Source organism: Papio anubis, chromosome 12 (genome assembly GCF_008728515.1).
Source record: "Papio anubis isolate 15944 chromosome 12, Panubis1.0, whole genome shotgun sequence".
In the NCBI taxonomy this organism is placed as follows: Eukaryota; Metazoa; Chordata; class Mammalia; order Primates; family Cercopithecidae; genus Papio; species Papio anubis.
In genome coordinates this window covers 92280979-92304629 of record NC_044987.1, presented here as the reverse complement: position 1 = coordinate 92304629, position 23651 = coordinate 92280979, and the positions used below count along the sequence as shown (strand labels likewise).

The 23651-nt window shown below is 38.1% G+C and overlaps 1 protein-coding gene and 1 long non-coding RNA gene across 5 annotated transcripts in view; one reads left to right on the top strand and one right to left on the bottom strand.

Moving 5' to 3' along the window:
• Positions 1–23651, top strand: part of LOC108581927 — a 117527-nt gene that overhangs the window by 39196 nt on the left and 54680 nt on the right. The window contains exon 4 of one of the 2 annotated variants that reach the window (XR_001894847.3): positions 4290–4795. The exons of the other annotated variant lie outside the window; for it this stretch is intronic. This is a non-coding gene — a long non-coding RNA (uncharacterized LOC108581927). Of the gene's footprint in view, positions 1–4289; positions 4796–23651 lie in introns of those variants that run through there. 2 annotated transcript variants of the gene reach the window in all.
• Positions 8102–23651, bottom strand: part of QSER1 (glutamine and serine rich 1) — an 86387-nt gene continuing 70837 nt past the window's right edge. The window contains exons 9-13 of one of the 3 annotated variants that reach the window (XM_021925931.2): positions 22893–23030; positions 20173–20270; positions 15464–15616; positions 13043–13138; positions 8102–12043 (exon numbers count right to left, since the gene is read on the bottom strand). In XM_021925931.2, coding sequence (XP_021781623.2) covers positions 11903–12043; positions 13043–13138; positions 15464–15616; positions 20173–20270; positions 22893–23030 — 626 coding nt within the window. In that variant the 3' untranslated portion in view covers positions 8102–11902. Of the gene's footprint in view, positions 12044–13042; positions 13139–15463; positions 15617–20172; positions 20271–22864; positions 23031–23651 lie in introns of those variants that run through there. The other 2 variants (XM_031653396.1, XM_031653397.1) reach the window with 2 other exon arrangements.

The following is a 23651-nucleotide window of genomic DNA, read 5'->3' as shown; positions in this document are numbered from 1 at the left end:
AGTCACCATGATTACAATAGATCTCTTGAACTTATTCCTCCTGTTTTACTGAAATTTTATGTCCTCTGACCAAAATCTCCCCAATCCCTTCACTCCCAGCCTCTAGCAACCAGCATTTTACTCTCTGCATCCAAGAGTTTAGCTTTTTCCAATTCCACTTATTAGTGAGATCGTGGAGTAATTGTTTTTCTGTGCCTGGCTTATTTTACTTAACATAATGTCCTCCAGGTTTGTCTGTGTTGTCAAAAATGACAAGACTTCCTTTTTTAAGGGTAAATAACATTCCACCATGTGCATATGCCACATTTTCCTTATCCATTCATTTGTTGATGGACACCTAAGTTGATTCCATATCTTCACTATTGTGAATAATGCTGCAATGAACATAGGAATGCAGATAACTCCTCAACATACTGATTTCATTTCCTTTGGATATATACCCAATAGTGGGATTGCTGGGTCATATGATAGTTGTATTTTTCCTTTTTTTTTTCTTTTGAGACCAAGTCTCGCTCTGTAACCCAGGCTGGAGTGCAATGGTGTGGTCTCAGTTCACTGCAACCTCTGCCATCCGGGTTCAAGCGATTCTCATGCCTCAGCCTCCTGAGAAGCTGGGAATACAGGTGCACACCACCACACCTGGCTAATTTTTGTATTTTTAGTAGAGACGGGGTTTCACCATGTTGGCCAGGCTAGTCTTGAACTCCTGACCTCAAGTGATCCACCTGCCTTGGCCTCCCAAAGTGCTGGGATTACAGGTGTGTGCTACTGCGCCCGGCCTGCATTTTTAATTTTTTGAAAAACCTCCATATTGTTTTCCATAATTGCTGTACTAATTTATATTCTTACCAAGTGTATGAGGGTTCCCTTTTTTTTTTCTCTTTGTTTTTTTTTTTTTTGTTTTTAAGACAGAGTTTCGCTTTTTTTGCCCAGGCTGGAGTGCAATAGCATGATCTAGGCTTACTGCCACCTCCGCCTCCCGGGTTCAAGTGATTCTCCTGCCTCAGCCTTCCGAGTAGCTGGGATTACATGTGTGGGCCACCAAGCCCAGCTAATTTTGTATTTTTAGTAGAGACAGGGTTTCACCATGTTAGCCAGGCTGGTCTTGAACTCCTGACCTCAGGTGATCCACCCACCTCAGCTTCTCAAAGTGCTGGAATTACAGGCATGAGCCACCACACCTGACCAATGCTGATCATTTTTCTATATACCTGCTGGTCATTTGTATGTCTTCAGAGAAATGTTTACTTAGATCCTTTGTCCTTTTAAGAATTGAGTTGTTTTCTTACTACTGATTTGTTTCCCTTCTCTCAAGATTACTGTCCTGTGCTGCACATTGTTCAATGTTTGAAAACAATTTTCACTTCTTTTGTCCTCACTTTTAAATGAAGCAGAAAGATATATCTGGCCCTGTTAGTCCATGATGGTTCAAAGTAGAAGTTTCCATTAGCGTTTTGGCCTTTATCCTAACAACAATAGGTAGCATTGATGGATTTCCAGTGGGACTCACATGATCAGAGTTGTTTGAAAATCAGACTGCTTTGTTGAGAATGGACTGAAGGAAAGCAGTTGGGAAGAGGGAGGCAGCAGTTCAGAGATTATTATAGTAGTCCTGGCATGAGATGATGGTGGTTTGGACCAAAAAGAAGACAGAGGAGAGAGATAGGAAAAGGTAAGATTTATTTAGGAACTGACAGAATACAATTCCCTTTGTGAAGTTCAAAGAATATTGCTCAGTGGCAAAGTCTCTACTACTAGTCTTTATTGTCTGTGCTAAAAGTTATCTGTGAACATCTGAAAATCCTACAGCAGAAGAGAAGAGTGTAAATAAATGATGTTCTTGCTTCTGGATAGACTAGAGAGAATTTTAAGCCAATCAGTGATGACTGTCTGCAAGGCTTTCACCTTTTCTGTGCTGTAGCTGACACTTGTCAGTGGTTGTTATGGACTGCATGTTTGTGTACTCCTGCTATTCTTATATTGAAGCCCTAACCCCCAGTGTGATAGTATTTATTTATTTATTTATTTAGAGACTGAGTCTTGCTGTGTTGCCCAGGCTGGTGTGCAGTGGTGCCATCTCGGCTGACTACAACCTCTGCCTCTTGGGTTCAAGTGATTCTCTTGCCTCTCAGCCTCTCAAGTACCTGGGACTACAGGTGCCCACCACCACGCCCAGCTGATTTTTGTATTTTTAGTAGAGATGGGGTTTCACTATGTTGGTCAGGTTGGTCTCTTAACTTCTGACCTCAAGTGATCCTCCTGCCTCAGCCTCCCAAAGTGCTGGGATTACAGGTGTGAGCAACCCTGTCCAGCCCCAATGTGATAGTATTTAGAGATACTTTTGAGAGGTAATTAGAGTTTGTTGAGGTCATGAGGATGGGGATCTATTATGGGAATAGTTCCCTTATAAGAAGATACACCAGAGGACTTGCCATCTCTCTGCCATGTGAGGGCTGTTTGCCAGCAACTGACTCTGCCAGCCTTGATTTGGGATTTTTAGGCTCCAGAATTATGAGAAAATAAATTTCTGTTGTTTAATCCACCCAGTCTATGGCATTTTGTTAGGGCAGCCTGAGGAGACAAAAACAGTGAGGCTCTCAGCTATAGCAGTCACAGCGATGGCTTTTCTTTTTTTTTTTTTTTTTGAGACAGGGTCTCGCTCATTCAGGCTGGAGTGCAGTGGCATGATCATAGCTCACTGCAGCCCTAATGTCTCGGACTCAAGTGATCCTCTTGCCTTAGCCTCCCAAGTAGCACCATCACACCCAGCTAATTTTTAAAATTTTTAGTAGAGACAAGGTCTTGCCCTGTTACCAGACTGGTCTTGAACTCCTGGGCTCAAGCAATCTATCCACCTTGGCCTCCCAAAGTGCCGGGATTACAGGTATGAGCCACCATGCTGGCAGACTTGTATTTCTCATTTGGATGGCAGAATATTTGTTCATGAACAGTACGGGCACAGTTAAAGCAAGTTTTTGTTTTGTAGTGCCTTTAAAAGGTGCTTTAATGTGTAATCTTTTTGATAGTGGATTGTTTGCAAACTCCTGTGATGATGTTAATGCATTCACGTTAGTGTCGACTATGAAAAACCCTAACTTCCTGACTTCTGCTTAAGTCAAATATTATCTTATAATAAACTCAATGGAGGACTGACATTATAAAGATCTACTAAGTGACCCACAAATGGTTCTTAAGTCATTGATAAAGTCTAAGTAAACAAGGTTAATTTTAAAACTTCATTCCAAAGCCAGGTTCTTTCTGTTAGCCTGTTGCTAGTGTTTTGAATTCTGTTGCTTCACTGCTCCAAGATACCTGCTCTCTGATGATAGCCCATTCACTTCCATGGATTAAATAGAAATTCAAAATACAAATTAGGAGAATGGACTCTGGTATGTTGTGAAGTAAGCAGAGTGAGGAGAATTAGAGAGTGATATGAAAATAATTGGTACTGTAAGAGAGGTGCTTTCTCTTAAAGACAGAAAGGGAGACTGGCCATGGTGGCTTACGCCTGTAATCCCAGCACTTTGGGAGGCCAAGGCGGGCAGATCACGAGGTCAAGAGATCGAGACCATCCTGGCCAACGTGGTGAAACCCTGTCTCTACTAAAAATACAAAAATTAGCCGGGGGTGGTGGCAGGCGCCTGTAATCCTAGCTACTCTGGAGGCTGAGACAGGAGAATCACTTGAACTCAGGAGGCGGAGATTGCAGTGAGCCGAGATTGTGCCACTGCACTCCAGCCTGGCGACAGAGCGAGACTCCCTCTGGGAAAAAAAAAAAAAAGAAGAAGAAGAAAAGGAAAGCAGGGAATGTACCACTGACAACAGGGTATTTTGACCTATTTTAAGAGGCCAGCTTGAACACTTTAAACTGATTCCAAGTAAACTCTCATTTATATATTCACCCATCTATGTTACACATACCTATTAAGTACCTATGGAGTGAAATACTTTGTGCTGTTGGAGATATAAAAATGAAGACTATGTGCATACAGACCCTAATCATTTCAAAATTGACTGGCGACACTATGTTTCTAATTAATTTTACAGTAGTGTCACAAGATGAACTAGATGGCTAAGGTGTGTGTGTATGTATAAAATAGCTTTTAATGGTTTTGAAATAAATCTTGTAAGATAGTGAAAAATGTAGTAAGACCTTTCCATTCTTACTATTCTGCTGCTCTGATCTTCTGGTGCTGCTGAGCCTCTTTGCATTTCTGTCAACATTCCAGTCTATCTAGAATCAAAGAATACTGATAGCTTTAAAAGACTGTTTCTTACTTCACTTTCAGGATGAGAAAACGGATTCAGATTAGGTTTCGCATGGCATGCCTGAGGATCGAGCCAGTTTAGTGGCAAAACTGGAGCAGAAACCATTCTCCTGAAAACAAACTAAGCATTATGCCTTCTTCGTCAGCCAGCTCTGTTAAGTCTTCCTAACCGCTGAGGTTCAGCTAATCATTATTGTTTCCACGAAGTCTTCCCTTACCCTCAAGTAGATGAACTCCTCCTACCAGAGTGTTTAGTTCATGAGTGCATCTCACAGAAACTTTGTTTCTTTAAGACAGTGTTGCCCAGCTTGAGTGCAGTGGTGAATCATAGCTCACTGCAACCTTGAACTTGGGCTCAAGCGATCCTCCTGCCTCAGCTTCCTGAGTGTGACACCACCTCAGGCTAAAAAAATTTTTTTTGACAGTACTTTCTTCCCCAGTTATTCCATTGGAGAATCTCAAGCCCCAGATAGAGGAATGTATGTCCCGGTCCCTGAGCTCTTTCTGCATATGAGGGTAAAATGTAAAAAATGATAGCTACTGCATTTCAGTCTTTCATAAAATACCAGCAATTTTTGTTGGTGTAGTCATTTTCTTCTGAAGTTGCAATTCTCCTAAAGTTGTGTCTTTATTACAAAATCCAATGAATACTTTCCTGTTTTTAACCTTTTTAATATTCCCTGTGACTTTTTTCATATGTCCAATTATTTGCCGAATGTTTAATGAAAATATACTATGTTCCAGACAGTGCATGAGATGATGGGGATGCAGTAGTGAGCAAAACTCGTAAATCCTATTATCAGAGGATAGGAGCCAGCAGCAAAGAAAGTCCAGCAATCACACAACCACAACAAAGCATCAAATATGCTCTTGCTGGAGGAACCAAGGGCACTTGATCTGGTCCATTGGATTAAACCCTAATCTGGGCCGGGAACAGTGGTTCACAAGTATAATCCTAGCACTTTGGGAGGCCAAGGCAGGAAGATCTCTTAAAGCCAGGGGTTGGAGACCAGCCTAGGCAACAAAGAGAGACTCCGTCTCTAAAAAAAATTTGTAAATTAGCTGGGTGCAGTGGTGTGTGCTTGTAATCCCAGCTACTCAGGAAGCTAAGGCAGGATTGCTTGAGCCCAGGAGTTCAAGGCTGCAGTGAGCTGTGATGGTGCCACTACCCTCCAGCCTGGGTGACAGAGCTGAGACCCTATCTCAAAACAAGGGAACAAACAAAAAAACCTAATCTGGTTCAGTAGAAGTGAAGTTAAAGTGAAATCTGAAGACTGAGACATGAAGAAGACTAATTCAACAGGAGGAACAGGAAGGACTGGAGGCAAGGAAAAAACCATATACTTTAGGGAATTTAGATGCCCTCAGGCCTGGGCCACCATGGGTGGGAAGGCAGGCAGGTGAAAGGTATTCCTGGATGTGGTTTTAGAAAAGCTTTTCTACTATACCCTTTATTTTTTAATCTATGTCTTAAATTATTTTTGTTGTTGCCTTATTCTAAATACTTTAAGGAGTAAAATTAAAAGAAAATCTATACTTTAGGTGAAAATAGTAAACTTTACCCACAGGTAAATTATATGCAAGACACAATATTTTTGTAAAGCAATATCTTGACTCCTGATTAACATCATAAAATAGATAAGGTTTAACAATAGACCAATTGGTAATTGTATCTTCCTTTAATTTGAAACCAGTCAGCTCTAAATTATTCATCCTACCTAAAGAAGAGATATATACATAACCTAAAATGATCAATAACCCAGATCATTTTTGACTTCACTTCAGAACGTGCTTTTTAATTTACACATTGGTATGCCAAATTTAGGAATTCACTTAAAGCTATGCCACAGAAAAGGAACAACCCATAGTACCAAATCTTGTAACCCATCCCATATTGAACTGAAAGCATGTTTTAGGCCAGTATCAAGACTTAGTATGGCCAGGTGCAGTGGCTCATGCCTGTAATCCCAGCACTTTGGAGGCCCAGGTATGTGGATCACTGGAGTCCAGGAGTTTCAGACCAGCCTAGGCAACACGGTGAAGCCGCATCTCTACAAAAACTACAAAAATTAGCACGGCGTGGTGGTGCATGCCTGTAGTCCCAGCTACTTGAGTCTGAGGTGGGAGGATCCCTTGAGCCCAGGAGGTGGAAGCTGCAGTGAGCAGTGATCGCACCACTGAACTCCAGCCTGGGTAAGAGAGGGAAACCCCACACCACCTTAAAAAAAGGCTCAGTGGAGAGTAGTTTATATCTCTTTCTTTACACTTTTCCATATTGTTTTGAGTTTTTAAAAAACAAGCCATGAGTAGCTTTACTATTTTTTGAGTAAAAAAATATTTCTATTTGGAAAACCAAAGAGTAGAAGTAACCTTTTTCACTTCTTCCTAGGGAAGGTTCAGGTTGAGTTTATAGAGTGTGTCTGACACAAAGTACGGTAAAACAAAACCAGACAGCAGGCCGGGCGCAATGATTCACGCCTGTAATCCCAGCACTTTGGGAGGTTGAGGCAAGGGGATCACTTGAAGCCAGAAGTTTGAGACCAGCCTGGGCAGCATGATGAAACCCTGTCTCTACCAAAAATACAAAAATTAGCCAGGCGTGGTGGCTCATACCTATAATCCCAGCTATTTGAGAGGCTGAGGCTGCAGTGAGCTGAGATGGTGCCACTGCACTCCAGCCTGGGCAACAGAGCAAGGCTCTGTCACAAAAACAAAACAAAACAAAACAAAAAAACAGACAGTAACAAAAAATTAACAGAGCAGTGTAGTATATGTGCTGTCATTCAGGTTTATATAGAGCACTCGAATAATGACTATTTTCTAAAGTATTTTGTGGAAAGTACTAAAATGAACAGCAATTTCAACAACCAATGGAGAATAAAACAGATGTTACAGAAGTAAAAAAAAAATTTTTTCACAGACTTTACTGAGATGATAAATATTTGATACAGATCACTTGTTACATTAAATATTCATTTTCTAACTGTATAAAGGCATGAAGATTCACTGCATTTACAATCCAAACTACAAGATAGCAAGCACATTGACAGTATCTTCACTTGAAATACTTAATATGCTAAAAATATTATATGAAGATTAAGGCAGAATCTAATTCAGAAAATCAACTCACTAGTCCAGTCAGGACACGTTTTTATTTTTTTAACTTACTCAACAGAGATGACAGAAATAGCTTGATATTATCAATTACTTCTAGTTATGGACTATTTTCAGATAAAACTAGAAAGATATAAGTTAACAGATTTATACGTCAATGGATTGATACCTTTTTTTTTTTTTTTGATGGAATCTTGCTCTGTCACCAGGCAGGAGTGTAGTGGCACGATCTTGGCTTACTGCAACCTCTGACTCCCTGGTTCAAATGATTCTCCTGCCTCAGCCTCCTGCGTAGCTGGGATTACAGGCACGCGCCACCACGCCCAGCTAATTTTTGTATTTTTAGTAAAGATGGGGTTTCACCATGTTGGCCAGAACAGTCTCGATCTCCTTGGCCTCCCTAAGTGCTGGAATTACAGGTGTGAGCCACTGTGCCCGGCAGATTTTTAACTCTTTATAGGTGGAAAAGGACTAAAAGAGTTATATCTTAAAACAGAAACTCTTAAATATGGTCTGCTATTTTTAGCTAAAGATGCAAAGTTCATCAAATACTAACTTAAAATAATCTGAGAAAATAATGGGTGGGCCCTATACCATTTGTAACTAACAACTGTTTAGTTTGTGTGAGGAATCTGTAACATGATGATGATTTTGGCTATATGATACCTGTTTTCAATTCTTAAAAAAACAAACAACAAAAAAACCCTCAAACATTTTGATTTTCTTGTTTAAAAAAATTGTTTTCATTTTAATGATCTGAGTTAGTAACAAACAAATGTACAAAATTGTCTTTCACATTTCCATACATTGTGTTATGGACCAAATGAAAATGCTGGACTACAAATGCAGGTTTCTTTATATCATTAACTTCAAATATTGTCACTTATAAATAAAGGTGATTTGCTAACACATGCATTTGTGAACACAGATGCCAAAAATTATACATGTAAGTTAACGCACAACCAAGAGTACACACTGTTCATTTGTGCAGTTATGCGTCAAATGCAACTGACACAGAAGCAGTTATCCTGGGATATTTTACTCTATATGAAAAGCATCTTGGAGAAATAGATTGAAATACAGTTTAAAACAAAAATTGTATTCTACAAATACAATAAAATTTGCAACTTGCACATCTGAAGCAACATTTGAGAGAGCTGCTTCAATAACCCTGCTGTTATATTGGTTTTACAGGTATATCTCCAAAGTCATGGGTTGGGATATAGCTGCTTTAAAGAAAATAAATATGTATATTAAAAGGAAAATTACACTTTAAAAATGTGAAGAAAGCTTTGAAAACAATCTTAATGCATGAGTCCATCTACATATTTTCAAGTTTTAGAAACAAAGAAATTTAGAATTTTCAAAGTAATCTGAAAACTTTCTAAGCCATTTTAAAATAAGACTTTTTCCCCCATCTTTCCAATGCTTCCTATTTGATAGTGTAATACAGAAATGGGCAGTTTCTAGTGTCAACTTACTGTGCTATTTCATAAATCATTACACATTTATGACTGAGAGGTCAAGTAAGTGGAAACTGGGTTATAATGAAAATGACAAGGGGGCCTTTCAGCAGGCACTCATCTGAACTAGTAATAAACACTAACACAAACTGATTTTTTATATTAAATTTTTTTTAGATCTCTAAAGGTAGGAAAATCCAGTCTTTCTTAAAAATACTTTCCTGGGTTGTGGCAACATGTGCTTTACCTCTTTAACTCTACCTAAAACCTAAAGTTATTTCTATATTATAAATTTCAAACTCCCTGGCAAGGAATGTAAATGCTAACCAGCTAGGTATTTATAGTCATGCGCCGCGTAACAACTTTTCAAAGACAGACCGCATATCTGACAGTGGTCCCGTAAGATTGTAATACCATATTCTTACTGTATCTTTTCTATGTCTAGATACACAAATACCATTGTGTTACAACTGCCTACAGTATTCAGTACAGCAACATGCTGTACAGGTTTACCATATAGCCTGGGTATGTTGTGGGCTGTGCCACCTAGGTTTGTGTAAGTACACTATGATGTTCACACAACGGAATTGCCTAACAATGCATTTCTCAGAATGTATCCCTGCTGTTAGGCAACACATGACTGTATTTAACTTCATAAAAAGCGATAACTCATGGATGGTTGTCATAATAACATTTCCACTTTTCTCTAAGGCCTGAGGTTGATGTCTTTGCCTATGCTCTATGGATCAAATGAGAGAAGATGATGCATCTAAACAATAGGGTCTCTTTGAGGCAGTATCATAGACTTGGCCTCCCGTATTATGAAAACCTTTGTTGTGCTAAAATGAATACAACTGCAAGCAGTTTGAGGGCAACTGCAGTGCCAAAGGAAATGAGTTATTTTCTATGGGAAACATAAAATTCATCTTAAGGAAACATCTTTGTTTGCCACGAGGCATATCATGAAGAAAATGTGGCTAGTGAATTCAAACATCGAGTCCAAGAGCCACCTAAATTAAGGTGGCTTTTAAAAATGTTTAAATTATCAATGATTTAGGAACATAAGCTGGAAGAGTAATATAAAGATGTATATTTATAATGCTACTTTAGGAGATGTAGTTCCCTACTCTGCATTTTGGAAATGAAAGACATCAATTCTGTCCAGAGTCAATAATATCAGAAAGAAATATGGCTGCTTCCTACTCTTCTCCACTTGGAAAATTCATTTTATGATGCTCTCACCGTTGATACTCTGTGACTCTCATATGAGTTAGGCAAAATGAATCTAATAGGTTACTTTTGTTTTCAAAATAAACCACCCAAACAGGTTTTTTAAAACTTTCAAAAATGGAACATTTAACCCTTGAGAGAAACTTCCATTACTGAGTACCTAGTCTAATGGCAAGTACAGTATTAAGGATTATTGCTTTTAATAAGATAACCATCACAAATAAATATGTAAGCTTAACTCAAATACTCATTTTTCACCCAATGCTACAATGTTTTCTTCTCAAATCAAATCACGTTACCTTCAATTCTTTGCCAGTTTACTGAGGTTTTAAGTATAAAAAGTTGGCCTGTTAACTCAAAAGCAAGACAATAGCAATATCCACGTGTCTTATTTGGGCATTGAGCAGTAACACTGCTTTCTTGATAGGATTTAAGGCACTAAACGGTGGTAAAATAAACAAAAGGATGATGATTAACTTCTTTAGAATCCTAAAAAAGGAGATAGTTTAGAATGACACTAGTAAATCTTTTTCTCAAACAAATAAGGCATCCTGTTGGCAAACACAAATAAAACACAAGGTCATGTTGAACCTAATACATTCACTGTCTCAGCTAAACTACTTGAAACGCTACCTATCAAACCTAAGAAAGCTACAATAGTGTGTATAAAGGCTGGAAAGGCACCAAAAGGAGAGCTCTACAACTTCCAGTTCTAAGAGTTAAGGAAGCTGTGTTTAACACTGCAAATAGTCTAATTATCAGTTTTATTCTTCAAAATGTAAATGTAGTTAGATTTTTACCTCGACAAGTTAATCAAGTGCTAGTTTAGTAAGAAGTTTATTTTATGAATTAGAAAATTACTGCAGTGTCTAACACAGCTCTATTTATAAAGCTAAACTAATTCTAGTACTGAATGCATATTCTGGATAACACTGAAGCAAATTTGTATGAACAAAAATGGTTACCTCAAGATAGAATTCACGATAAAAATTCAACATATAACTAAATAAGATTTACTGAAAATAACAAAAGGTGTTGTAGAGATATATCAAACATAATCATAACCACAACATTTTCCTTGTGAAAAATACAACTATTAGTGAAATAAAATGTACAATTGAAAATTTTCCAAAGGAAAAAACACAGTATAAACGAAAATACTTTTCTTTGTGATAGGGAAAATAGTATGTCATTGTTTTTTTGTCACAATATAATTTGACACAAAAAGCAGTCAGAGAATTGCACCAATTCCACATCCAGTTTCCTGAACATGTTAAGAGTAAAAGGAGTCTGTAAAGCAGAACAGTTTCCAAATTTTATATTTTAAATTGATGATATTCTCATACAGGATGTCACACCACACCAGACCTCTTTACATAATGTACAATATTTCTGGTTTTGTGGCCAGATGTGAGTACAAACGTATGGTTTCTGCCACTTCTCTGTCATTCTGGTGTTTAGCCAGAGTCAGAAAAAAAAATCGTTACTTTAAGTGTTATTTCTCTAGCAATAAAGAAAAATTATACTTAGTGCATGCTTCATCATTTGTCAAAAAATGTTTCTGAAAATATAACTCAAGTTACCCAATGGTTTACAAAATAGAAAAATCATTCATTAGGGTAAAAATGTGGTGGGATTTAGGTCCATTTCCAGAGGACTAACTTCCTTCCTAAAGGCGCACCACTGTCCTTCAGCAGAGGTGGTGATGACAGGTCCGTGATGGAAGCGGCCGGCCTGCAGACCACTACTTGACATCTGATTATCTTTGACCGCCCCATATCTGCCATTTCATTAGTGCTACAGAAAGATGGGATTTTTGTGGAAAAGTTAGGAACATTTCTGCTGTACATGATTTAGAAGTTCTCCAAATTTTTCAAAGAGGTCCTCCACCCATTTTACATTTTTCATACAAAGTTGAACAATTTCCTCCTGTCCTAAATCTTCATTTTTTTTCTGCACGGAAGAAATCTAAAAAAAGAAAATTGCCAAATTAGCTTATACTTATCACGTCATACTTAAGTTCAACTACAAGTACTGGTATTTAATTTTTTTCTTCATTCTATCCATGGAGAATTATTATTTCAGATAAATTTGGGTGAGATCTAATCCTCTCATCTTTGGCTCCAAGGGGGCAGAAAGGAAGGCTAGAAAATGTACTTCAAACTTCCTCCATTTCTTCCAATTACGTTAAAAGCCAAATGACAAATTTTGGAGTCGATTCTGCATTTTAAAGCATTGTAAAAGTAGTCAACCTATTTTGCATCACCATCTTTGCTTTGTCTTTTGCTATATAAAGGTTAGATTTATGAGCATCTTTCCATACCAGACTACTGTCAAACACATTAGATATAGCCTTGGACCAACTTAACCCTTTTTAATTAACAGAAGTGATAGTGCTGGTTAAATACGTAGTATTGTCTACAACCATTTAACCTGTCTGTGGAAATTAATGCTTATATCCCATCCATGAGGTAATATTTTGTCATGTATAATTTCTGAACAACTGAAAAGCTACAATTAAATTTTAACTTTTAGTTTTTCATGCCAAGGCACAAAACCCCATTTCTCTGCAATTAAGTGGGATAAGGCCTTTCTAAGTAATAAGTAAAGCAGCGAGATGTCAAAGCAGTGACTGAAGTGAATTAAAGCAGATCATCATACACTGTGAGAGAACAAAACGCAATAAAACATCATTTATTATGGCGATGTAAAGCAAGCATCGACAGCTTTAAAACATTACCAATTATAGCTGCTACAAGAGGTGGTGAGGCTAGGGTAAATCTGAGCACAAAACATGGCAGAGAGACTCAGAACAATAAATCGAATCATTATTTATAGAACACATAGGCAAAATATATACACACAGGTGTTTCACAATTCTCTTTAAAACATTCCAAAATACCATAGCTAGAGTCTCCTTAACGTTCTGAAAAACATTTCTTTTTTAAATAAATGAGAAGAAATTACCTCATCCTTACATATCAGATAAACATGATATTTATAATGATGGAGTGAATGATACAAAGAATACAACTGTATTTTCTCTGGATCGACAGCAAACTCCTATAAAAAGAAAAAAGTTTATAGATATATTTCATGGAGTATCTGAGCTAAGAACACTTTGAGGAAAATACTGGATCAAAAGTCTCAATGGCAATGTCAAAAATGACATATATGGGTAGGTATTCAGTTGTGTTAATATGGAGAGACTTATTCAAAATAAGAATTTAAATTATATTTTAAAATCTTATTCTTTATCCTGAATATAAATACGCATTATTGAAAAAACTTAAGCATTATAGGAAAATTTAAATAATAAACATATGAGATGATTTATAAAATAAAAGCTCCCTATAATCTCCTGCTTCAGAGCTAAACAAAGCTGATGGCATGTTATATATTTTTTAATGTTTTTCCCCTAGGTATAACATGTATGTTAATAACACTAATTCTGTATTGAGAAGGGAATCACACTATACATATTGTCCAGCAACTTTTCTTTCTTCCAACTTGTTTTTTGACCTAACTAAAAATTGGTTATCTTTTCATTTAGTACATATAGCTGTCCCTATATGAGGGTGAGGACTTTTAACCAGTTTTCACTGTTGTATCTTTAGTACTTAGAACTGTACTTGGCATGCTATAGGCACTCAAAAAATTTTTTTTGAAAGAATGAACAAATCTATCTCTTTATAAAAAGCACATAGTATGACATTAGGTGGCTCTTCATTTATCTAACTTCACACTGGTGGTACATAATTGGATTGCTCTTTTTTTTTTATTTTTTTTTATTTTTTATTTTTTTATTTTTTTTGAGACGGAGTCTCGCTCTGTCCCCTGGGCTGGAGTGCAGTGGCGCGATCTCAGCTCACTGCAAGCTCCGCCTCCCGGGTTCACGCCATTCTCCTGCCTCAGCCTCCGAAGTAGCTGGGACTACAGGCGCCCGCCACCTCGCCCGGCTAGTTTTTTTTGTATTTTTTAGTAGAGACGGGGTTTCACCGTGTTAGCCAGGATGGTCTCGATCTCCTGACCTCGTGATCCGCCCGTCTCGGCCTCCCAAAGTGCTGGGATTACAGGCTTGAGCCACCGCGCCCGGCCCTGGATTGCTCTTACAAACAATTCTACAACGAGCAAAGGTATGTATTTTTATGCATTTCTGAATCTGTTTCTACAGAATACTTTTTTTTTTTTTTTTTTTTTTGAGACAGTGTCTCATTCTGTCACCCAGGCTGGAGTGCAGGGATGTGATCACAGCTCACTGCAGTCTCAATTCCCTGAGCTCAAGCGATCTTCCCACTCAGCTTCTCAAGTAGCTAGGACTACAGGTGCACGGCACCATGCCTGGCTAATTTTTTTTTCTCCCCGCAGGGTACATGGGGTCTTGCTTTGTTGCCAAGGCTGGTCTTGAACACCTGGACTCAAGTGATCCTCCTGCCTCAGCCTCCCAAAGTGCTGGGATTATAGGCTTGAGCCATTGTGCTTAGCCCTGAATACATTTTTGCTGTGAAGCTGATATGTTGCCAAACTGTTTTCTGAAAAGGTTATAACAATTTATACTATGTTTAAAGATGAGCAAATTCCAATTTTAATGACTTTGCAGATATGAAATAAACATTTCATCTTTTTATGGAATGTGTTGTGCACACTCACTTATCTATGTGCATGCATACCCAATTAAAAATATACCTATAATACAGGTAATGCGTATGTTAATGAGTTCGAATTGGCCATCTCACAATGTATACACATTTCAAAACATAACATTTTTTTTTTTTTTTTTTTGAGAAGGAGTCTCGCTCTGTCGCCCAGGCTGGAGTGCAGTGGCGCGATCTCGGCTCACTGCAAGCTCCGCCTCCCGGGTTCACGCCATTCTCCCGCCTCAGCCTCCGAGTAGCTGGGACTACAGGCGCCCGCCACCACGCCCGGCTAGTTTTTTGTATTTTTAGTAGAGACGGGGTTTCACCATGTTAGCCAGGATGGTCTCGATCTCCTGACCTCGTGATCCACCCGCCTCGGCCTCCCAAAGTGCTGGGATTACAGGCTTGAGCCACCGCGCCCGGCCAAAACATAACATTTTGTACATAATATATGCAATTAAGAAAATAAAAAACTACCTACGAATATATCAACACGAACGTGAGATAATTTATTCCATATTAGTCAATTTAAGAAATTTGTGAGCACATATTATATGCCTGATACTGTGCTATAGAAAAAAAATAAACAACCATGCATCCCTCTTCCTTAGGCCAGTGCTGCTTATACCTACCTGAAAAACCTTCACACTTAATGACAACAGTAAAATATTTGCTTGTTTCAATGTTTTAAGTAGGAATTATAGTAACAATTGGAAAAGGTACAGTTGCATTAATAATCAATTACACTTACTTGTGCAGATTTAGCTGTTGTTTTAGAGGTCCTTAGAGTTTTCTTATTATAAGCTTTGCCATTCATTTTGATTTTAGAAATAGCAGTTCCTCCACTCTTTGCTTTAGAGTCTCGAGTAATTATTGTTAGTTCAGGAAAACTTTCCAAAGCATTCTGGAAAACAATGAAGTAAAATAACTGACACCAGAAGAAAACTAACCTAAACTACTTCTAGCTATCTAAAATTTAGAAGTGTGTGTGCACACAAACACCTATCTGCAGAGAGGTGTGTGGGTACTGATGGGATGTGGTAAATATATACACATATGCATACATATACATACACAAGCTGGGGTTTAAACATGGTCACAAGTTCTTTGCAGCTCTTCCTATTGGATATGTAATCTATTTCCCCATCCCTTGAATCTGAGCCAACTCTATGACCTGCTTATTTAAGCAACAGCACACCACACTGGGAATCCTAGTAATGTCTAATTTCTAGTAATGTCTCTGGCTTCAAGGCAGGAGAAAGAGACACATATATGTTTCAGTAAAGCCCTACCACTTAAACCACTGCTCGCCCTGTGAAATGTGGCTGGACCTTGCTACAAAGAAGTCATCTGCCTCTGGTGAAGATGAGGACAGAGGAGAAGCAGCACTGTAGTGCTTCCCTGACTTCACTCTTCTCTTGCTTATTTTGAATGCGAGACAAGTACCTGTAAGATAAGATCCTAAAACAGAGTATGATGGGTTTTTTGACAGTGGTCATGTGGTAAAACCAATTCCACTCCATCCTTTAAAAGGCACTGGTGGCCAGGCAAGGTGGCCCATGTCTGTAATCCCAGCACTCTGGGAGGCCAAGGTGGGCAAATAACTTGAGGCCAAGAGTTCGAGACCAGCCTGACCAACATGGCAAAACCTTGTCTCTACTAAAAATACAAAAATTAGCTGGGTGTGGTGGTGCACACCTGTAATCCCAACTACTCAGGAGGCTGAGGTAAGAGAATCACTTGAACTTGGGAGGCAGAGGTTGCAATGAGCCAATATCACGTCACTGCACTCTAGTCAGGGTGACAGAGAGAGACTCTGTCTCTAAATAAATAAATAAATAAGCCACTGGCCTATTTATGCCCTTACCTACTTGGCAAATCATCCTGCCTGACTGAAAAGCTACAAACAATAACTGAATGATACTTGTAGTGACATTTAACTAGTTCGATTATGACTTTATAAAAATTAAATCAAGCTCCTACCATCATTTATTATTTTGACACTAAAAATGTTGACGTTCTCCTATAATATTTATGATTCAGAATGCAGTCCTCATTCGATAAGCACGTTTTATGAACAGTTACAACCTTTAAGGCCACTCTTCTCCAAACTCATCTATTGTTTCCAAGCACCTGGTACTGGGGCCCTGAAAATGGTACCTTTTTAAAAACCGGCAACCTAAATTTTTCTTAGTATAAGTGTATTAAGGAACTCAATTTCATTTGATAGAAACAATAACACTTTTGGCATTTTCTACCAGAGTGAGCTACCATCACGTTCTAGCTTTGTTCCTTTCTCAGATTATTTGTGCTCTTATCATGTACTCTGGTGTTTTCCATTTAAAACATGCACCTTGACAATTTTTGGATCCAGAATTACTATTTGCAACAAACAGAATTTAAAGTCTAAACATTCTAAATTTGGAAACAACACACACTAAGTCAGTGGAGATGAAAGAAGAAAATTTAAATCTTTCCAATGACCACAAGATGCCTAAGATGATCCGAAGTACGCAGATTTCAGAAAAAGGCAGAACATCATTACCTTGAAAAGGCTTCAGGACTCCTAACATCACGAAGATCAACATAGGAAAGCACACTAATTATTTCTAAAGAACAGAAAAACCTTTCTTCATCTACTATTTGTAATATTTTACTTCAAATCATTATAACTCTTAATATTATGTAATTTGGCTTTGAAATGCAAATTGCTAAGGCTGGGCATGGATTACACCTGTAATCCCAGCACTTTAGGAGGCGGAGGCGGGCAGATCACTTGAAGCCCGGAGTTCAAGACCAGCCTGGCCAACACGGTGAAACCCCATCTCTACTAATACAAAAATTGCCGGGCGCGGTGGCTCACGCCTGTAATCCCAGCACTTTGGGAGGCCGAGGCGGGCGGATCACAAGGTCAGGAGATCGAGACCACGGTGAAACCCTGTCTCTACTAAAAATACAAAAAATTAGCCGGGCGTGGTGGTGGGCGCCTGTAGTCCCAGCTACTCGGGAGGCTGAGGCACGAGAATGGCGGGAACCCGGGAGGCGGAGCTTGCAGTGAGCGAAGATCGCGCCACTGCACTCCAGCCTGGGCGACAGAGCGAGACTCCGCCTCAAAAAAAAAAAAAAAAGAATACAAAAATTAGCCAGGTGTGGTAGTGGGCACCTATAATCCCAGCCACTCCAGAGACTGAGGCAGGAGAGGAGGAGGTTACAGTGGGCGGAGATAGCGCCACTGCACTTCAGCCTGGGAGACAGAGTGAGACTCTGTCTCAAAAAAAAAAAAAGAAAAGAAAAGAAAAATGCAAATTGCTTTATATGACAATTATCAAAATTAATAACTAATAACAGAATTAGAAATCTTGTTAAAGAACTGGTTTGACGTTTCTACAGTGATTAGCCAAACCTGGTAATTTTTAAAATTTAGTAAATCTTTAGAAAACACCTATCTAAAAATGTTCCCTTGTCTCCACAAAATATAATATTTCACAAAAGAATATTTCATTTATTTGAAGGCAGCAGTTAAGCAGGAAACACTGGGCTAGAGCCGAGTGCCATGGCTCATGCCTATAATCCAGCACTTTGGGAGGCCGAAGCAGGCGGATCACTTCAAGTCAGGAGTTCGAGACCAGCCTGACTAACATCGTGAAATCCCATCTCTACTGAAAACACAAAAATTAGCCGGATGTCGTGGGGCATGCTTGTGGTCCCAGCTACATCCAGTCTGAGTAGGAGAGGCTGAGGCAGGAGAATCTCTAGAACTCAGGAGGTGGAGATGGTAGTGAGCTGAGATCACGCCACTGGACTCCAGCCTCGGCAAAAGAACAAGACTCCATCTCAAAAACAAAAACAAAAAAACACAAACTGGACTATGAGTCAGGAGACCAAATTCTTAGTACTGGATTTCTTACTAGCTTCTAACCTTTTTTTCCTGCTGCGAGTACACGGCAGTGAAGAATACATGACTACTATGATAGTTTAGTGTCATTTAGTTGTTTTTTTTTTTTTTTTTTTTTTTTTTTTGAGACGGAGTCTCGCTCTGTCGCCCAGGCTGGAGTGCTGTGGCCGGATCTCAGCTCACTGCAAGCTCCGCCTCCCGGGTTCCCGCCATTCTCCTGCCTCAGCCTCCCGAGTAGCTGGGACTACAGGCGCCCGCCACCTCGCTCGGCTAGTTTTTTGTATTTTTTAGTAGAGACGGGGTTTCATCGTGTTAGCCAGGATGGTCTCGATCTCCTGACCTTGTGATCCGCCCGTCTCGGCCTCCCAAAGTGCTGGGATTACAGGCGTGAGCCACTGCGCCCGGCCTAGTGTCATTTAGTTTTAAACACAATCTAATAGCCTCAGTTTTCACCTAATTGAAATGAAGTCAATATTCACTTTTACATGGAGTTCACATAAATAGGGATGTGAACAAGTTACTCAAATGTATAATATTGTTACCATCAATTAAAAAATGTTCCCCAAAGTAGATATAACCAAATGATTCTCAATGTGATATTATACTTTGAATAAGAAAGGCTAGGGAGTAATCACTCTGTGATTCTCTCCCATGTGCACGTTAATAAATTTGCGTGCCTCTTCTCCAATTGAAATAAAAAGCTCGGCCGGGTGCAGTGGCTTACGCCTGTAATCCCAACACTTTGGGAGGCCAAGGTGGGGGGATCATCTGAGGTCAGGAGTTCAAGACCAGACTGGCCAGCATGGTGAAATCCTGTCTCTACTAAAAATATCAAAATTGGTCGGGTGTAGTGGTGGGCACTTGTAATCCCAGCTACTAAGGAGGCTGAGGCACAAGAACCGCTTCAACTCAGGAGGCAGAGGTTGCAGCAAGCCAAGGTTGTGCCACTGCAATGCAGCCTGGGTACCAGAGCGAGACTCCGTCTCAAAAAAAAAAAAAAAAATCTAGAAATTTTTAAATTACTAAGTAGCTTCTATGATAAATTATCTGAGTTTAGATTAGCTCTTTTCTATATTTCTGATAACACCAAAACCAACTTATATTGCCAAGATATATTAACAGATAGAATTATATACATTTCCTACCCTTATAAAAATCAATGTTTCCTCTGATATTGAATAAATGAGGCACGTAAGGGGAATTTTGACAACTGTGCTAAGGAAAAGCTAATTTTAATTACAGACAAAACGTAAAAATTTTGAAATGTTAAAAGAAAAAATTAGAATACAGTAGTTTAAAGGAAATACTTTCAGAGACATTTGGAAATTATTTTATAGAAGATACAAAATAGGTAACTATAAATGCCTAAAAAATAAATTTAAGTGGAGAAAAGCAAATGATTAACACTAAAAAAGACAAACTAAATAGACTTACAATGAATAAAAACCAAATTTTTGTTAGGTGAAAAATTTTGTAAGTGAATGATTTTCATAAATTTCCTTCCTATTATACTGAAGACTATGATTGCCATTGAGTTTTGCTAATAAGTCATCAGAAGGAAATACCTTGAATGATTGATCCAAATGAAGATTCAAAAGAAGTCTCTTTCGGTTATCATTTAGCATGCCATCTATTTTTTTCATATGAGGTAAAAGTAGCTCATCTGAAACATTATAATTTAACAGGATAAACTATCAATAAATACTTAATAAAAATTCCAACTTTTTCTCAAAACATGTATTAAAATACACTAAATTCATTGGCATATGTAAAATATTGATTGCAAAAAACTGGACATGAAGCTTTCTGAACAAAGGTTAACTTGAAAAGTAGGTTTATAATAGCAAGTGAGAAAGAGGCAGCTCAGTATGATGATGGGATGAGCACTATATGAGGATCCAAAGTCCTAAGTTTTAGCTGAACTAGAACTGCTGGATAAACTAGAACTGGCTTTTAACTGAATAGAACTGATATGTGGCAGCTATGTGACCAATGGGCAAGCTGCCTAATTTCTTCAGACCTCATTTACCCTCTGAACAATCTGAACAATCGTAGTATTACAAAATACAAACTGATCTAACAAAACACTGAGTATGACCAAGGGATATTAAGTCACTTTAATTTGAAGCAAAGAAAAAGTAGGGGAAGAAAAATGATCAAAACCCAGTACGAAAAATATGAATCAAAATAGTTATTTTAGAAAAAGAGGGGAGAGTAAAATTATGACAAAGATTCCTATTCAAAGCTTTTGGCTTTCAATGTCAACACTCTGAACTTTAAGTTCCATTAAGAAAAGCACTTTTAGAATATAATTAGTTTTGGTGTAGCATTAAACATTTTAGATTATTAGACTCTTAATTTATCAGCATAGTAATTTATTATATTTTATAATACTAACTGCTTCTAATAACCTTTCCGGAAAAAAAAAAAATCCCCAGAATCCAGGTCACAAGTTTCACAGCTAAGTAAAATGATTGTTTATATAGTCTTTCTGTTAGTGATTAAATCTGTTCTAATACTGTATTTACATTCTACAAAAACAAGTTTTAAACACTTGTGATTTAAAAATAATAACCTTAAAAATTTTTCTCCCCTTATATTAGAGAAAAATCAGAAAACACTGATAAGCAATTTTTAAAAATCTTTCAAAATACAACTACACAGAAATGACTACCACAAAGAGAAGCATATTTTATGATGCAAGGAATATAACATTTAATAGCAAAAATGCTGACCTGGGATTAACTGAGTTCTAATCATGGTTCTTCAACCTCTAACTTGTTATCTAACTTTAATCTCTTTTGAACTTTAGTTTACAAAATAAATGTTTTAGACTAGTTAATATCTAAAGTCCCTTCCAGCTCCACATTACTCGAAAATGACTGATATATAGGTTACTGTCTCTGATTACGTGGTAAGAAGAACTGGACCAGAAATTAGAAGACTTTTTATTTTAATCCTTTCTCTGCCACTTTCCAGTTTGTGGGCCCTTAAGCAAGTCACTTAACCTCTCTGAACCTGTCTTAATCCACAAAATGGCTAAGTTGTTTTAAGGTTAAACTAGAATATGTGCCTAAGTATGTGAACATAATAAAACAGTATATAGTCATGCACTGCATAATGACATTTTTGGCAATGACAGACCACATATACAGTGGTGGTTCCATAAGACTATAATGCCATATTCTTCCTGTACCTTTTATTTTCTTCTTTAACAACAACTTTTAAAAAATTTCAATAGCTTTAGGGGTACAGGTGGTTTTGGTTTCATGGATGAGCTGTATAGTGGTGAAGTCTGAGATTTCAGTGCATCCATCACCCAAGTAGTGTACATTGTACCCCATAGGTAGTTTTTCATCCCTTACCCCTTTCTCACCCTCTCCCCGTCTGAGTCTCCAATGTCCATTATACCACACTGCCTTTGTGTACCCATAGCTTAGCTCTCACTTATAAGTGAGAACATGTGATACTTGGTTCTCCATTCCTGAGTTACTTCAGTTAGAATAATGACCTCCAGTTCCAACCAAGTTGCTGCAAAAGACATTATTTCACTCTTTTTTATGGCTGAATAGAATTCACTATATTTTCTTTATCCACTCATCGGCTGATGGTCACTTTCCATATCTTTACAGTTGTGAACTGTGCTGCAATAAACATACGTGTGCAGGTGTCTCTTTGGTATGATTTATTTTCCTTTATGTAGATACTCAGTAGTGGGACTGCTGGTGAGAATGTAAATTAGTACAACTGCTATGGAAAACAGTATGGAGATTTCTCAAATAACTAAAAGGAATAATATTAATTGGTATAACCCAGTGCATTTACTGGTTTAATACTAATTGATCAGAAAATAATTGTTATGATGTATCTTTTACTAAATATACAAGTATATGATTTTAATCTTTATGCCACTTTTATCTGGTTCATCTTTTCAATTATTGGAAAATAAAATATACTGACATACAGACCTTCCATGTAATACCAAAACTTAGTAAACTATTTATGAAGATGATTAGATTCTAGAGTTGGAAGAAACTGGTTAGTAGCTATACAATTTTCCCACAAGTAGAAAGCAATAAAAGTTCAAATATTCAGAGAATGCATGAAAAGATATGACCATTTTATAGAATTAAGATGCTATGTATTTAACTGACAATTTATAGGTATATATTACACAAGCCACCTATAAACATGTAACTACATATAAACATATAACTAACGGACAAGATTTCTTTTTTTAATTCCAGGAATTACTACCAAGAAAGTACTGCTTAGAAGACTGTACCATTGCTCTTCTCTAAGGCTTGCATTGTGTCAGGGTCCAAGGCAATGCTAACAAGCAATTCCATGTAGCTCTTAAAGGTTTCCTTCATTGCTCTTGTGTTCAAAAAGCGAGTGACAAAGGGAGCGGGAGGATCAAATTCTGGGAGGGAGAAAGGGTTAAATATTAAATTTTCCTTCCTGACAATTTTAAAAACACTTCTCTATAACGAGACCCTAGAAGCAGATTGCAGACACAATTTCTTCAAATTCAAGACTTCTCACCTTACCTTTAAAAGGTCTGAGGTTCTCAAAGCTGGTTTGCACATCACAATGACTGCAGAGCTTTGTTAACAATAGAACAAAAAACCAGACTGCTGGACTTCCTGAAACAGAATCTTTGGTAGTGGTGGTGGTCGTGGTAGTGGTGACGAAGCTTAAGTATTATGCTCTTAAAAAGCTTCCTAGGTGATTCTTTTGTGGCGTGTGTGTGTGTGTGTGTGTGTGTGTGTGTGTGTGTGTGTTTTAAGACAGAGTTTTGCTCTTGTTGCCCAGGCTGGAGTGCAATGGCGTGATCTTGGCTCACTGCAACCTCCGCCTCCCAGGTTCAAGCAATTCTTCCACCTCAACCTCCGGAGTAGCTGGGATTATAGGTACACAGCACCATGCCTGGCTAATTTTTTTGTATTTTTAGTAGAGATGGGGTTTCACCATGTTGGCCAGGCTGGTCTTAAACTCCTGACCTCAGGTGATCCGCCCGCCTCAGCCTCCCAGTGTTGGGATT